At 56.9% G+C, this 14,096-nt stretch overlaps 1 protein-coding gene across 4 annotated transcripts in view; it reads left to right on the top strand.

Moving 5' to 3' along the window:
• Positions 1-14,096, top strand: part of CRTC1 (CREB regulated transcription coactivator 1) — a 71,664-nt gene that overhangs the window by 32,182 nt on the left and 25,386 nt on the right. For 2 of the 4 annotated variants that reach the window (XM_063110634.1, XM_063110632.1), the window contains exons 2-5: positions 8,193-8,309; positions 9,443-9,490; positions 11,134-11,271; positions 12,378-12,439. In XM_063110634.1, the coding sequence (XP_062966704.1) occupies positions 8,193-8,309; positions 9,443-9,490; positions 11,134-11,271; positions 12,378-12,439 (365 nt within the window). The remainder of the gene's footprint in view (positions 1-8,192; positions 8,310-9,442; positions 9,491-11,133; positions 11,272-12,377; positions 12,440-14,096) is intronic. The other 2 variants (XM_063110635.1, XM_063110633.1) reach the window with 1 other exon arrangement.

Below are 14,096 nucleotides of genomic sequence, written 5' to 3'. Positions count from 1 at the left end.
AGAGAACGAGGCAATTTAAAAATGGGCAAAGGACTCGAATAGCCCTTTCTTCAGAGAAGATACACAAATAGCCAGCCAGCCCTTGGAAAGGGGCCCGACATCACTGATCATTGGGGAGATGCAAATCTAAACCACAGCAAGATGCTCCTTTGCTGGTAGCCACTTGGATGGCTGCTCTCAAAACCAAGCTCACAAGGGAGGTTGTGGAAAAAGTGGGCCACGTGTCACTGGTAGGCGTGAGATGGTGCACTGCTGTGGTAGACAGCGTGGCATTCCCCAATGTGTAAAGCAGAGGTACAGCTTAACCCAGCAGTTCTGCTCCTGGGTATGCACCTGAGGGGTTTGAACACAGAGTCTCACAGAGATGCACATACCCCCGTGTTCATAGCAGATTGTTCATGATAGCCAAAAGGCGGAAAACACAGCCCAAGTGTTCACCAGCTAACAGCTGAAGAATGAATACACCAAAATATGGTGTATCTGTACAGCGGAATTGGGTCAAATAAAGGAATCGAGTGCTGACCCACGCTGCAGCATGGAATAAGCTTGAAAACATGGTGCTGAGTGAGAGGAGCCAGACACAAAAGGCCACGTGGTGTGTGCTTCCATTTACATGAAATGTCCAGAACAGGCACATCCAGAAAGACAGACAGCAGATTAGTGGCTCTCAGGAGCTGAGGGAAGGGGATGGGGAGTGACTGCTGATGGGCACAGGGTTTCTTTATGGAGTGATGAGAATGTTCTGGAACTCAGTAGAGATGGTGGTTGCACAGTATACCAAATGCCACTGAGTTGTTCACTTTAAAACAGGTCAGTGGTGAATTTTATGTTTGTGCATTTTGCCACAAGTCTTATTTATTTATTTATTAGCTCACACCTGTCTGCTCACATGAAACTCATGCAGGCCCTGGGAGGCTGAGGGTCATTCTCACGGTGCCCTCTAACGAAGTGCAGATAGCAATCCAGTGGGCGGCTGGGCCTTGAGTCCCCTCTGTGGACCCTCTAGGGTCAGGGATGGGATGAAAAGTGTCTCCTCTATCCTCTTCCTGGACTCCCCTCCCCCTTCCTGGTCCCTCCCCAGGTGCTGTCACTTGAAAGCTCTAGGTCCTGTGCCTTCGCAGTCTCCCTGTTGGTTCCTGGCACTACCTAGGCCAGCTAAGAAAGAGCAGGAGATGGAGGCAGGCAGCCCAGGCCACGGATGTGAGGGATATGGGGCCACAGGGGGCTCAGCCTAGGGGCTTTCCACCTCAGACTCTCCTGCCTGTGGTCGTTTGTCCATCACCCCAGGACAGGGCAGACGGACAGAGGGGCAAAGCATCGGGGGCCCCAGAGCCCAGCTTCCCCTTAGCCTGGGAGATATCACAGCATTTCAGCATCAGTCCTATTTTAAAATGATCAGTTTTTATATAATTTTAAAAAAATCATTTATAAATAAAACAGAAATACACAGTTCATTTCCCTGGGATGTGAGACCAAAGATCAGATTCTATTTTTTTTTTTTTTTAAAGGTGACTGGTAAGGGAATCTTAACCCTTGACTTGGTGTTGTCAGCACCACGCTCTCCCAAGTGAGCCACGGGCTGGCCCTCAAAGATCAGATTCTAAGAATGGCCTTAAGAAACTTCTGGGAGGGCTGGCCTGTGGCTCACTTGGGAGAGCGTGGTGCTGACAACACCAAGTCAAGGGTTAAGATCCCCTTACTGGTCATCTTTAAAAAAAAAGCTTCTGGGAGAACAGGGTGCTTTGGGGGGTCTGGGAGCTGCCACAGGCAACTCATATGCCAGACCAGCAGTCAGACGTCCCCTGTCTCCAAACGGCTCGCCCTGGAGGCCCAACATTGCTGGGGTCCCAGGAATGCAGTCTGATCATGCCTTGTTGGGACCCAGCCCCCTTAGGAGAAGTATGGGGAGGGTCCCTGTGGCAAGGACTTCTGTAAAGTCAAGGCACACGGGGCTGTGATCTGGGACACAGGCGAGAGCTCAGTTCTCAGCAGTAAGGGATGAATGAGGTCAGGAGCTCAGTAGCCTTGGGGTCTTCCCAGGAGGCTTGGTTTGGCTCTGGAAGCCGGTGACAGGGAGGGGTGGGCCCAGACAGCTGGAGGAAGGTGTGAGCGTGAGCATGGAGGTCTGAGCTGGGTTTGGTGCAGGCCAAGAAGCAGGTTGGGGCTGAGCCGGTGCCCCGTGGCAAGTGCCGAGGTGGCCTACCGCGACTTCCTTTCAGTCCCTCACTATTCTTCCAGTTCTCAGCTGTCTCCAGGGCACCAGGGGTGGGTGTGTGGCGTGGGGTGTGGGGAGAGGAGACAAGGGCCCGGCCAGGCTAAGGTAGGCAAGAACACCGGTGGCCAGTGGCATCCTCCAGTGGAGGCCGCTGAGTGAGAACCAGAGCACACGTCATCCAGTGGCCCCCCAGGGCTGGGTCTGGAGGCCGGGGCTGCTCTGGGCCTTCCGTTGCTGCGGGCTGGGGCTGTACCTGCTCTGGGGTGCCCTGGCTGCTGCTCAGCTGAGTCCCTGTGGTCTGCAGGAGAAGCCCTTTCGATCTGAGATTGGTGACATGCCCACCTTGCCCCAGGGTGGCCTGTCTCCTATGTCTCACCTTTATCGCTGTCTTTAAAAAGGCATATTTTTAACTTAAAAGAAAAAAAAAGAGAGAAACGAGCACCAAACAAGAGAATGCGATCATTCTCCCACTGCCTGCCTCGGTCGCAAACAAGAAGGGTGTTGGGGGGCATGCACTGGACCTCGCCCACAAGCTGTGGCTTCTCTGCTCAGAGCTGTGGTTTCTCTGCTCAGAGCTGTGGTCTTGCCCAAGGTCTCCAGAGGTGGCTAGGTGGTGGCTCCCCCAGGAGGGGGCTTGGGGCTGGCAACCCCTCATACACAGCAGGCATCTCCCTCTTTCACCAGACCATTCTTTTAGTGCTGGGGGTCTGACCCCTGGTGGTGGGTGGAGGTGGCAGTAACCGAGTTCTGTGTGACCCTCACCACTCTCTGACCCTCCAACATCCTTATTGTCACCTTGTGTGATATGGATGACAGGAGGGTGCCAGGCAGGGGATCTGTTGTGGTGGGCCATGTGAGTGTCCTCTGGCCCTTGGTGAGGCTTCTGGGTGTAAAATCCTCCCAGTTCACACAGGTGGAAGGCAGAATCTCAGCAAAACACACCTCGACTGTTCTGGCCTGGGGCGCTTCGCCATGCCCTTGGGGGAGCACAGAGGGAGACACCCAGGTCAGACCGTCCCACTTCCTGCTGCTGTAATCTGGGGAGCAGAAGCCTTCACTCCAAGTTCTGATGCAGTTCATGGGGTTTGGGGGATGCCCTGGGGGTGGGCGGAGGCCTAGGGGGTTCTCCCTCTCACCCTGGAACCTGCCCCTGCCACTGCTGGAAACGCCATCCCTGCAGTGCGTGTCGTGACCAGCCAGCCCCCAGAGTGTTTGCTTCATTTGTTCTGCTTGACCTAGGGTGGTGTCGTGTGGCAGTCCTCAGAGAGCTGGGGCTCCTGAGCGTGGTGCTGGGATTGAGGTGCACGCCAGCTCCTGCAGGCCTCGTTTTCAATCCGAGGTCTCAGCTACAGGGAGCAGATGGTGTGTGCCCCAGGAGTGTGGGGGGTGGGAGTGGTGACGGCTGCGGGGCTGGTTCCCTTGCCCCAGCCTAGGAGCGTGGGCAGGTGAGGCATCCCTTGGGGCCCTGGACCCTTTGGGTCGAGAGTCCTGGCCCAGCTATTCATGCTGTGTGGTGCTAGAAGCTGTGCTGTGCCGTTAAGTGTATGTCTTCCTCAGACCCTGTATGGGTCCAGTCCCAGGGCCTTTGCACCTGCTGTCTCCTTTATCCCTGTGGTTTGTCCCCTCTCCCGGGGCCTTCCCTGTGCTGTCTCTCTGCTGCTTGGCTACCCATCTGCCTTGTCTGGCTGGCTGGCCACCACGTCCCCCACACTCAGAAAACTGCCCAGCACTGGGCAGATGCTCACTTTCCTTGTGTCTGTGAAGGGAGCTGGGAACATTGTCATGTTGGCCATCTCGGGGTGGGTGCCAGACTGGCTTCCCTGGCAGAGCTGGTGGGTGCTGAGCTCTGGTTTCCAGCCATTGTCCTGGCCTGGCTTTAGGTCAGCAGCAGCAGCCCCAGCCCCAGCCAATGTGGACTTGTGAGGACACAGGCCTCCATCCCGTGGTGAGGTGGTGGTCAGAGACCTCCCAGGACACTTGGAGAACCCAACAAAGCCCTGGTACCTCCCTCCCTCCCAGGGAAAACCCCTAAAGGAGGTCCTGTTCCAGGGTCCCTCTATCCTTGGTAGCCTTCCAAGGGCTCCACCTTGGGCAGCCCTGAGTCATGGGGTTGCAGGGCCAGATGTGGGAATCCCCCAGGGTCCCTGTCCCAGCAGTGTCATGCACTTGAGCTGGGTTCACTGAAAGTGGTAGTGCTCCACTTCCCTCCAGCGGGTGGTTCTAGGGACTGTGCCCCAGACTGGGGCACACACTGCCTCTGCACTCAGGCAGTTGTCTGATCTTTTTGAGCCTCAGTTTCCCTATGTGGAACATGGGGGAAGGGGCAGCCCTCTGTAGGCTCAGGAGAAACAGACCACTGCCTGGGAGCCTGAGGGCTTGTCTGTGAGTCATTCCTGTGCTCAAGTGTTGTCCATCTGGTTGTTTGTTTCGCACACACGTGCAGAGCTGCACTGCTGTGCCAGGACCTCAGGAGGCCGACCGTCTGATGGGGGAGACTGACAGACTTTTGTCGGGGGGTTTCAGACCGTAACCCATGGAGAAGGCGACCCCTCAGGTGAGGTGCGTGGTGTTGGGTGCAGTGGTTCAGTGGGAAGCGCCTTCTGGTGGAGTCAGTGCCTGTGCAGAGGCCTTGGGTCAGCGATTGGCTTGGCTGGTAGAGGGGCTGTGAGGGGCCTGGGAGCTGGAGCACAGTGGTCTGGCAGAGCAGAGGGTGAGATCTCATAGGGCTTCAAGGTGAGAGGGAAAAACGGAGGCCTGCTTGGGCACATAGCTCCTCCCTGACCCCCATGCCTGCCTGCCATGGCCATGTAGGGCAGGACTCAGCCCTCAGCCCGCCTGATCCCTCATCTCATTAGAAGGCCGCCCGTTGCCATGGCGATTGCTGACAGGCCTGACCAAGGCCTCTTCCATCTGCAGAATGAGGCCTGGGAGGGGCCCGGAGGTGGGGGTGTCACTGGGTCCTGTGGGGGGTGCCCTGGGAGACTGGAGTTTAAACATCTCTTCCCATACAGAGAAGTAGCTGCAGCCATCTCACTTCAGGTCTTCCCGGGGCCCTGGCCTCAGGGCCCTGCTCTGCCAGCTCTGTGGGTGCTGCTAGATTGGAGGTTCAGGCTCAGCAGAGGCATCAGACAGAGGCAGGGTTCTGCATTATGTGGGGCAAAGGTCCTGTCAACAGGGGTGGGGTGCAGGGAGGCCTGAGAAGCCACCTTTACCCAGCGGTTGAGGTGGGGAGGAAGGGCTTTGTACAAAAGGGGCACCGGCACAGGCAGTATGGGATGGGTCCCTGCAAGGAAACGAGGGTCTAGGGCTGAGGAGGGCAGACGTGGCCAGAGGAGGCTTTTTACAGTGAGATACTCACTGAGCCCCACCTAGAGGGAGTCATCATGGTAGGGTCTTCATTGAACTGCTGCTCTGACCAGAAGCTTCCGGGTCCACATCTGTGTCACTGTTGCCACCAGAGGAGCTGGTGCTCTCTTGTCCACCATGGGGGGCAGTCTCAGTAACACCCTTGTGGTCCTAGCCGTGCAGGGGTCAAGTGCCAGGTGTGAGGTCCTTGGTTTTCCCATCTGGAAAGTGGAGTGGACTAGAGCCCCTCTCTAATGGCCTGTAGCAGGGTGGGTTATGTCCCCAGAAGATATGTCCACTCCTAGAACCTGGGAATGTGACCTTATTTGGAAGTAGAGTCTCTGTAGATGTAATTAAAGGTCTTGAGATGAGAGCATGCTGGATTAGGATTAGTGTGGGCCCTAAATCCAACGGTAGGAGTGATTGTAAGAGAAAGTAGAGGAAGATTTGAGACGTGGTGAAGGAGGAGAAGCCCACATTACAGTAGAGGCATAGATGGGCAGAGTCCAGGAGGAGCTAGGCTCAAGTTTCCAGTTGTCCCTCCCAGTGAAGTTGTGCAGACAGTGCGCAACTCTCCGAGCATTGGTAGCTGACAACATGCATGGTGCACCGCCAACCAGGGAGTTCCCCCAAGCCTTCGTGTTCAGGGTTTTCTGGGGGGTTGCTCCTGTACACATGGTTGACCACTCATGTGGCTGACCTCAGTCTCCAGTCCATCCAGAGGTCAAGCAGACACTGCATGACTCGAGGCCCCCACCCTGAGTCACAGTGTGAGACTATCCCAGGTACTCAGTGACACTGTTATCAGGCAGGACATTCTAAGGGCTTTGAGGTCACCTCCCAGGAGCCAGGATCAAAAGCCAGACCTCTCTTTGGGCCAGGCTAACCCTCCACTGCATAGCTCCACTTGCAACCAAGGACAAGCATGGAGTCCCCCAAAAGAAGAGCAGAGTCCCCACACGATGTTCACTGCAGAGCCTGAGGGTCTCTTAGCCAAATGGCAGGGGCCGGTGGGAACATTGCAGGAGAGAGACTTGGATTGAGGTGGAGCCTGGGAGCTGGGAGTGTCCTGGTGGTTCCCAGTCTTGTAGATGATCCTGGACTCCGGGCTTCCTCTGGCTCAGAGGTGTAGCTCTTGCCCCAGTGTCTGGTGTCCCAGGAGCTGGTGGTTCCCTGTGAGGAAAGCGTATGCAGTGTGTGTGCTTCCTGTATCATGTGCTGGGTGTTTGCACGTGCACCTGTCTGTACAACTCACTCTGGGGAGGGGAATCCAAGGCCTGGAAGGAGTCACGGCCTCCCAGGCTGCACGGTCCGTGAGAGGTGGACGTACCACAGGCTCCTTCCATGCAGCTTGGCCACAAAGAGGGTGAGGTTGCCAGAGGTCAGAAGCCACATGCCCAGGCAGGGGGGCCCCTGCCCACCATCGCCTCCCCCTCCCCCAGCCCAGAGCCAGCTGGTTTCATCTCCTGTGGCCGTGAGGAGCAAAACAGTGAGGTGTTCATGGTGGATGTGTCCAGTTGGCAGCCACCAAGGGCCAGGGCCTTCCAGCACGTACCCTGCAGGCTCTCGGGAACGAGCAAGGTCCGTCTTACTCTCGGCTCTGCTGCAGCTTGCAGGAAACAGCTGTTTACCTGGGCGCGGTGCTGAGCTGGGCTGGCAGCCAGTTTCTGAGTTTCACTTCCCCCTCTGGTGTCCAGGGCCCCCCAGGAAGCCTGGGACAGCGTGGGAGAGTGGGGCGGCCTGGCGGCAGTTTGCAGAGCACGGCCAGGATCTGTGTGTGTGGGAACGTGAGCTGGCCTTGTTGCAGTCACAGTGTCGACCCCAGCAACCACCCCTACTTATGACAGCCACCTCCCCTGGCGGCGTGAGGATTGGTGTCCACCCAGGTTCGGGTCATCTGCCATTGTTGCTGCACATTGGAATCAGCCGCTCAAGGGACAAGAGGCTGGGTCCCAGCCCCCTCTGAGGCAGCATGACTTGTCAGGGAGCTCCTGGCCTAAGTCGCTCTCCAGTGATGTAGTGATGAGCCCAGATAAAGGAGATCAGCCGGGCCCGGCCCCCTGAGGCTGGTGGAACATGCAGAAGGAGCTAGCGGCCTTGGGCAGGATGCCTCAGGACTCAGGCTGGGTCTAGGGGACCCGCCTAGCCCCATGGCCTATGGGGGCTGCTGTAGGGTCACAGGTCCCACCCTTTGAAATCCAGCAGTGCGCTTGTTGAGCAGTCCTCTCTGATTCAGGCCATTGGAAAGATGATTTCTCCTGTGTCCAGCAGTCAATTTGCAGCTTCTGGCTGTGATAAGAAATGGCTCCCCCGGGCGGGCGAGGGGCCTCCTCTGCAGGACGTGGGGCCTCTTGCTTATTCACTAACTGCCGAGTCAGGCAACAAGGCAACTGGCTCCCCAAGTTCACGGTTGTGGGCTTTCTTGGGGCACACCACCCTGCCTAGGAAGGGTTTCCGATTCTGCCATTTTTGGTTTCTCTGAGAATCTGAGTCACGGGGTCTTGCAATCTTTCTGACTGATGCTGTTGACCCTACTGTTCAGGTCCTTTTGGTGCCTTGGGCCTGGCGCTCTGTGGGCCATGCTTGGAAGGTGCCCCTGCTCCCACCACAGCTGCTGGCTTCTTTCTCGCAGCTCCAGCTCCAGAAGTCCCAGTACCTGCAGCTGGGCCCAAGCCGTGGCCAGTACTATGGTGGGTCCCTGCCCAATGTGAACCAGATCGGGAGCGGCACCATGGACCTGCCCTTCCAGGTGAGCCCCCCCACCCTCTGCCACTGCCTCCTTGGTGGGGGGAGCCTCCCCTGGCCTCCCACCTGGGGCATGTCACACTCTAGGCCCTGCCCTGGGCACAGAGCATGCTTGACAGATGCGGCGGACAGCTGGAGTCACCAGACAATTGCTGGAGCCTTCCCTGCCCCCGCCTACTCCTTTATTGTCCTGGGGATGGGAGGAAACAGAATGGCCTGGTCAGGGCTCACCCGGATCCCCCCAGCCCGCCCCCTGTCAGCAGACTCCGCAGCGAGCCCTCCGGCTAGCCGGGAGCATTCGGCAGTCACTACACCTGTTGGCTGGCTGTGCAGCAGCGGGAACTGCTCAGGGCCTCTGGGGCTTGGCTCTGTCCTGCCTCACTAATCCACAAGCCCAGCAATTCTCAGAAGGAGGCCTGGTGGCCTGACCCCACTTGTCTGCAAACGTTTCTTGGCAGAGACCCACACAGCGCAGCTCCCGCAAGCCACTGCGCACATCCTTATCATAAATGACAGAGAGATAAGGGCCGTGGTCCTCGTCCCTGTCTGTGGTCTGCAGGTGGAGGCAGGGGTGAGGTGGGGGAGCTGGCCTGTGATTCAGGGCCACACCCAGGACTCTGTCTGGGCTCTGTACAGAGAAGTCTACCTGATAGTCACACACCCGCCCCACCGCTGGGAAATGGCTTGGAAGTAACCATATCTGCTTGTGCTGACGGGCCAGGTGGAGCTGCTCCAGGGCTGTCTGCAGGGAGCTCAGTGCCCCCTTGCCCAGTTACCCTATCTCCACCGCCACTACCACTGAGACAGGGGAGGTGACCCCCAGGCTGCCTCAGGATCTCCCAGCTGGGCTCCTCAGGGTACCTCACTGAGCAGACATGCGGGGCTGTCACTCTGATCCACAGCCTGTTCCTTGTCAAGCTCTTTCTGGGTTGGGTTTTCCCTGCTCTTCCCCTTCTGTTTCCCTCATCCCCTCTTCCTTCGAGAAGACCATCTCTCTGGGCACCTACTGAGCTGCGCCCTGTGTGGGGCCTGCTCGGGTGGAGGGGCACAGGGCCCGTTGGGGCATCTGTTGCCCACAGCCGGGGGGGCCCGGGCAAGGCCAGAGCATCTCAAAGTCTCGGTTCTTTGCATTTGCAGCCCAGCGGATTTCTGGGGGAGGCCCTGGCAGCGGCTCCTGTTTCTCTGGTAAATGAGCCCCCAGGCTGAGGCCGTGGCATCCCCGGTGCCAGCCTGCAAGACCCCGAGCCATGTGGGCACTGGGTATCCCCGAGCTCCCCACCTGACCGCCCCTGTGGCTCCCAGGGAGGTGTCCCATCCACCAAATGGAAATGGATCCGTTCTGCACCCCCATCACGGGAAGTGCGTATGGTCGCGTCAAGAGGCCCCCAGGACTCTTGAGGTCCATTTGGGGCAGATGCCACAGCTGCGCATCCCAGTCTGGGTCCAACCTAGCAGAATCTGAGCATGTGCCTCAATGCTGCATGGTCCGTTCCTCTGAACACATGCACCTATGTGTGTGTTGTAAACCAGGCTGGCAGGTGAGGCCTGGCGAGCCAGGGAGTGACCGGCTCAGCTTCAGTCTGCCTCTGGCTCTGCTTCAGCTGCCTCAGTTTCCCCTCTGGGCTTCAAGGCATCTCTGGGAGGAGATGGACAGCCCCTGCCCTCCCATGCCTAGGCTCCATACAGCAAGTTTCCCACCCTTCCTTGGTCATGGGGTCTTCTAGGCCCACAGCCTGCTGGGGGCAAATATGCAGAAGGACCCCAGCCAGCAGGGTCCTTGCTGGGTCAGAGACAGACTTGGGAGTCCTCAGATGCTTGGGAGAACAGTCAGCCCTGAACACTGGCCGGGGTGTCTGGACAGGCGGGAGGAATAGTGATTCTAGCCATTGACAGTCTTCTGGAAGGGGAGACTCATTTTAATATCAGGATCGCTTTCTGCCCGCCTGCCCAGAAAAGGTTGAAGAGCCCAGGGGCCGGATGGTCAGGCAGGGGGACTGGCCACATCCAGAGCTGGCAAAGGCAGCCAATCTTACCCCAGTCAGATGGTGAGTGGGCAGCCCAGGGCCAGGGCAAGCAGAGAACAGGCTCCTGGCAACCCCAGGAGGTCAGAGCCAGTGGGGAGCAAGGCCTGGCCAGGGGCCTTGTGCCAGCTCCAGGTGATGGAAGGAAGCCCTCTGGCCAGGCTGTGGGTCAGGGCTCCAGAAAGCGCCTGCTCTTGGCTCCCAGTGCTGCCTGGGGGAGGGGGGAGGGGCTGTTGGGGGGGCCACATCTCAACCAAGAGCAGTCCTGGGCTCGACTTGGAATCCCCCTGGGAGCTAGCGTTTGGCCAGGTGGGCCCTGCAACAGTGTTCGGCTGGAAGCCCCTGGGCCGGCTCTTGGCAGGCCCCTCCAGGGATGACGTAGGTGGGGATAGGAGGCCGGCCAGGCCTGGAGAGAGAGGGCGGAGGCCTGTCTGCACCTGGCGAGGCTGGGAAGGGGGATGCTCAGGCCGTTTGCATCCCTGGCACCCTGGCTAGTGCCAGGCCCTGAGCTTGTGCCGCTCTGCCTGGCCCATGCATGCCGTCTGCACTGCAAGCCTGCCGTCCCAGATCCCAGGCTCCCCCGGCCCCCGGTTTGCACCCCCTTCCCCTGTGCTCAAAGGGCTGGGGAACTGGGACCATAGGAGGAAGACCATCCCAGGCTGCGGAGTGATGGCTGATGGTGTCTCCGGAGCGGGGGCCTTGAAATCAGAATCTGGGGACAGAGCTGGGGCAGATGTTGGGCTATAGCTGGTGACCATTGTTTGGGTTTCTCTCTCTTTATTTCCCTCTCCTCCTCCCCACCCCTAGACACCCTTCCAGCCCTCTGGCCTAGACACCAGCCGGACCACCCGGCACCATGGGCTGGTGGACAGAGTATACCGGGAGCGCGGCCGTCTTGGCTCGCCGCACCGCCGGCCCTTGTCAGTGGACAAACATGGACGGCAGATATCCTTTTTTTCTGGAGGGTGTGGGCAGGGAGTGGGGTCCTGTTGGCAACTGCAGGACTCCACATTTGCCTAGCAAGCTCTGGTGGACCTGCCCACTGCTGGCTCTGGGTATGGAATCAGGGTAGCATCAAGAAGGAGGCTTAATCTTGGGGAAACCCCAGGGGACTTCCTGGAGGAGGTGGTGTTTCATGCTGAGGAGGCTTTGGCTAGGTCTGGGCACTGGGGGGCCAGGAAACGACTCCTGAGGCAGATGAAGCCAGACACAGAGAACCCAGATACCTGGCTGGGCAGGGGGCTGGGAAGGCTGTGAGCAAGGAGCCCACATGTCAGGGCTGTGAGCTGACGGGCCCTTCACGGATACCACAGGGAGGCAGCCCCGCAAAGGCAGTGAGGCTGTGGGGGTCTGAGCCAGACCCAGACAAATACGAGGGGGGTTCCATACCTATAAGACACAAGTAAAATTTGCCTCCATGACTCAGGCAAGCAGAGATCAGCCAGAGTCCCCCTCTCCCGGCTCAGGCAACCCCCTCTTGGTGCTCGGCCAGCCAGGCCCCCCATCACCAGAATCTGAGTAGCCTCCACTTGCTCCTGGGATCCCCAGCTCTCCAGAACAGAGAAACCTGTTCTCCAGTTCTCATTTCCGTGGGCTGGGGGAGCTCCACCAGCTGGGACCCCACCCGAGCTTTCAGGCCCCGGGAGCCGCCCCATCAGCTTAGAATGAAGAGTCGAGACCAGGGTCAGCTGCACTTAGACTCCCTGTTGCCCCTGCGGGCCCTGGATTCACAGCTGAGGCCCCCCCTCTTGGAAAGGGTGCAGCCCGCACGTGCGCTCACAGGAGTAGAGTGCTGAGTGGTAGGTGGATGGGGCCGTACCCCTGGGGAGCCCCTGGAACGGGGGCCGCTCGCAGCCAGGCGGGAAAGGCCGGCAGGAAACGCCGGTGAGGCAGCAGACGCCCCCGCCCTGTTAGCCCAGCTGCTTGCAAGCCCCACTTCCAGCAGCCGCTTGGGCTGGCATGGGGCCAGGTGCCTGCCCTGGGCCTAGAGTGTGTCACTTTGCACAGGCAGGTTCTGCACTGACTGTGTCACCCCCTTAACTGGTGCTCACGCCGACAGCTGCCCGTACAGCACCGTGTACCTCTCACCGCCCACGGACACCAGCTGGAGAAGGTTGGTGACCAGAGCCAGCTCCCTGCCCTCTTGTCAGAAACAAAACCAAACTTGTCTCATGGTTATGCGTGGAAAACCAGTGCATGGCCACTTTAAAATGACAACACTGAGAAGCACCCAGAAGTTTCTAGAAATCAGCTCTATCTGCAACACTGAGGTTACAGCTTTGGGGATCTTAAAGATTTCCCCCCCATATATGACTTTTTTTTTTTTTAAACCAAATTTGGGACCATATATGACATTCAGTGATGTAGCTTGTTTTCTTTGATTTAATGCTGTATTATGAGCAGTTTTTCGTGTTGCTCAATAGTCTTTGAAATGTGATTATAAAATTATTATAAGTTTATGGTAGAAGGTTAGAAAAATTCATAAATGTAGCTAAAAGAGAAAAAAAAAATCAGCCATCATTCCATCACCTAAAAAGGTCCAAAATAATAACTAATAGAGTTAACATAAATACCTGCAATAATACATGTAGATGGCTGTGTAACAGTGTGAATGTACTTAATGCCACAGAACTGTACCCTTAAAAATGGCTACAATGGTATATTTTATGTTATGTGTGTTTTACTGCAATAAAGAAAACATATACAGTCGTCCCTTGATGTCCATGGGGGATTGGTTCCAAGACCCCCTCAGACATCAAAAACCACAGATGCTCAAGTCTCAGATATAAAATAGTATAATAAACAGTATTTGCATATGGCCTACACATATCTTCCCGTGTACTTGAAATCTTCTCTAGATTACTTATAATCCTAATACAATGTAAATGGTTGTTATAAATTTTGTATTTTTTTCACATTTTTTTAAATTGTTTTTTTCCTTGAGTATTTTCAATCCGCAGTCAGTGGAATCCACAGTTGTGGAACCCGCAGATACAGAGGGTTAACTGTATATATAGACAATTTCAGTAAACAAAGACCAGAAGTAAGCAAGCTGTTCAAAATACTTATGTATAATACAACGTGGAATACGATACACAATGCCATAATGTAGTTAAATATCCACCACGCATTTGTCTGAGGTCAGGTCCTGTTCCCACCATCACATGCACCAACTGATGTAAAATGCACGGAGCTCTGTGGAGTAGGCACTGTTTTCATCCCCATTTAGACATAAAGAAGTGGAGCACAGTGAGGTCAGGATACTTGCTCAGGGCAAAGCTGGCGGGGGGTGGGACCAGGATCCTAACCAGCTCGTCACTGCTCAACGCCTGGCCCCAGGGTCCAAGGCTCTTTTGTCCTGATTCACTAGAACCTTTTATCCTCAGACCAAATCACTTCCAAGTCCCTCTCAGTGGCTCGGGTGTCTTCATCGGGTGCACGTGGCCCTCCCTCTCCTTCTTGAGTTGCTGGCTATGCAGAAGAACCCACATTTTGCTGGGCAGCCCCCCTGCAGCCAGGGGCAGATTGTCCTTTCTCATCAGTTCCCAGAACTGGGGTCACCAGGGCAGAGGGTGGAGCCTCTCCAGGCTCCCAGCAGTGCTTGAGCTGGTTGAATCAAGACCCTCTGCCCTCTGTCAGGTCATTTTCTCAACTAGGGAGACCCCAAGGGGCTGCACTCCTTCCAGGACCATCTCCAGGCCTTCCCTTCTCACCCATCACACCTGTTTTGTAGCTGAGCATCCCTGAGGGCAAAGTCCCCTGTTGGTGTT

Source organism: Cynocephalus volans, chromosome 10 (assembly GCF_027409185.1).
Source record: "Cynocephalus volans isolate mCynVol1 chromosome 10, mCynVol1.pri, whole genome shotgun sequence".
In the NCBI taxonomy this organism is placed as follows: Eukaryota; Metazoa; Chordata; class Mammalia; order Dermoptera; family Cynocephalidae; genus Cynocephalus; species Cynocephalus volans.
Note: the sequence above shows the minus strand (reverse complement) of the source record. Positions and strands in the feature narration are given on the sequence as shown.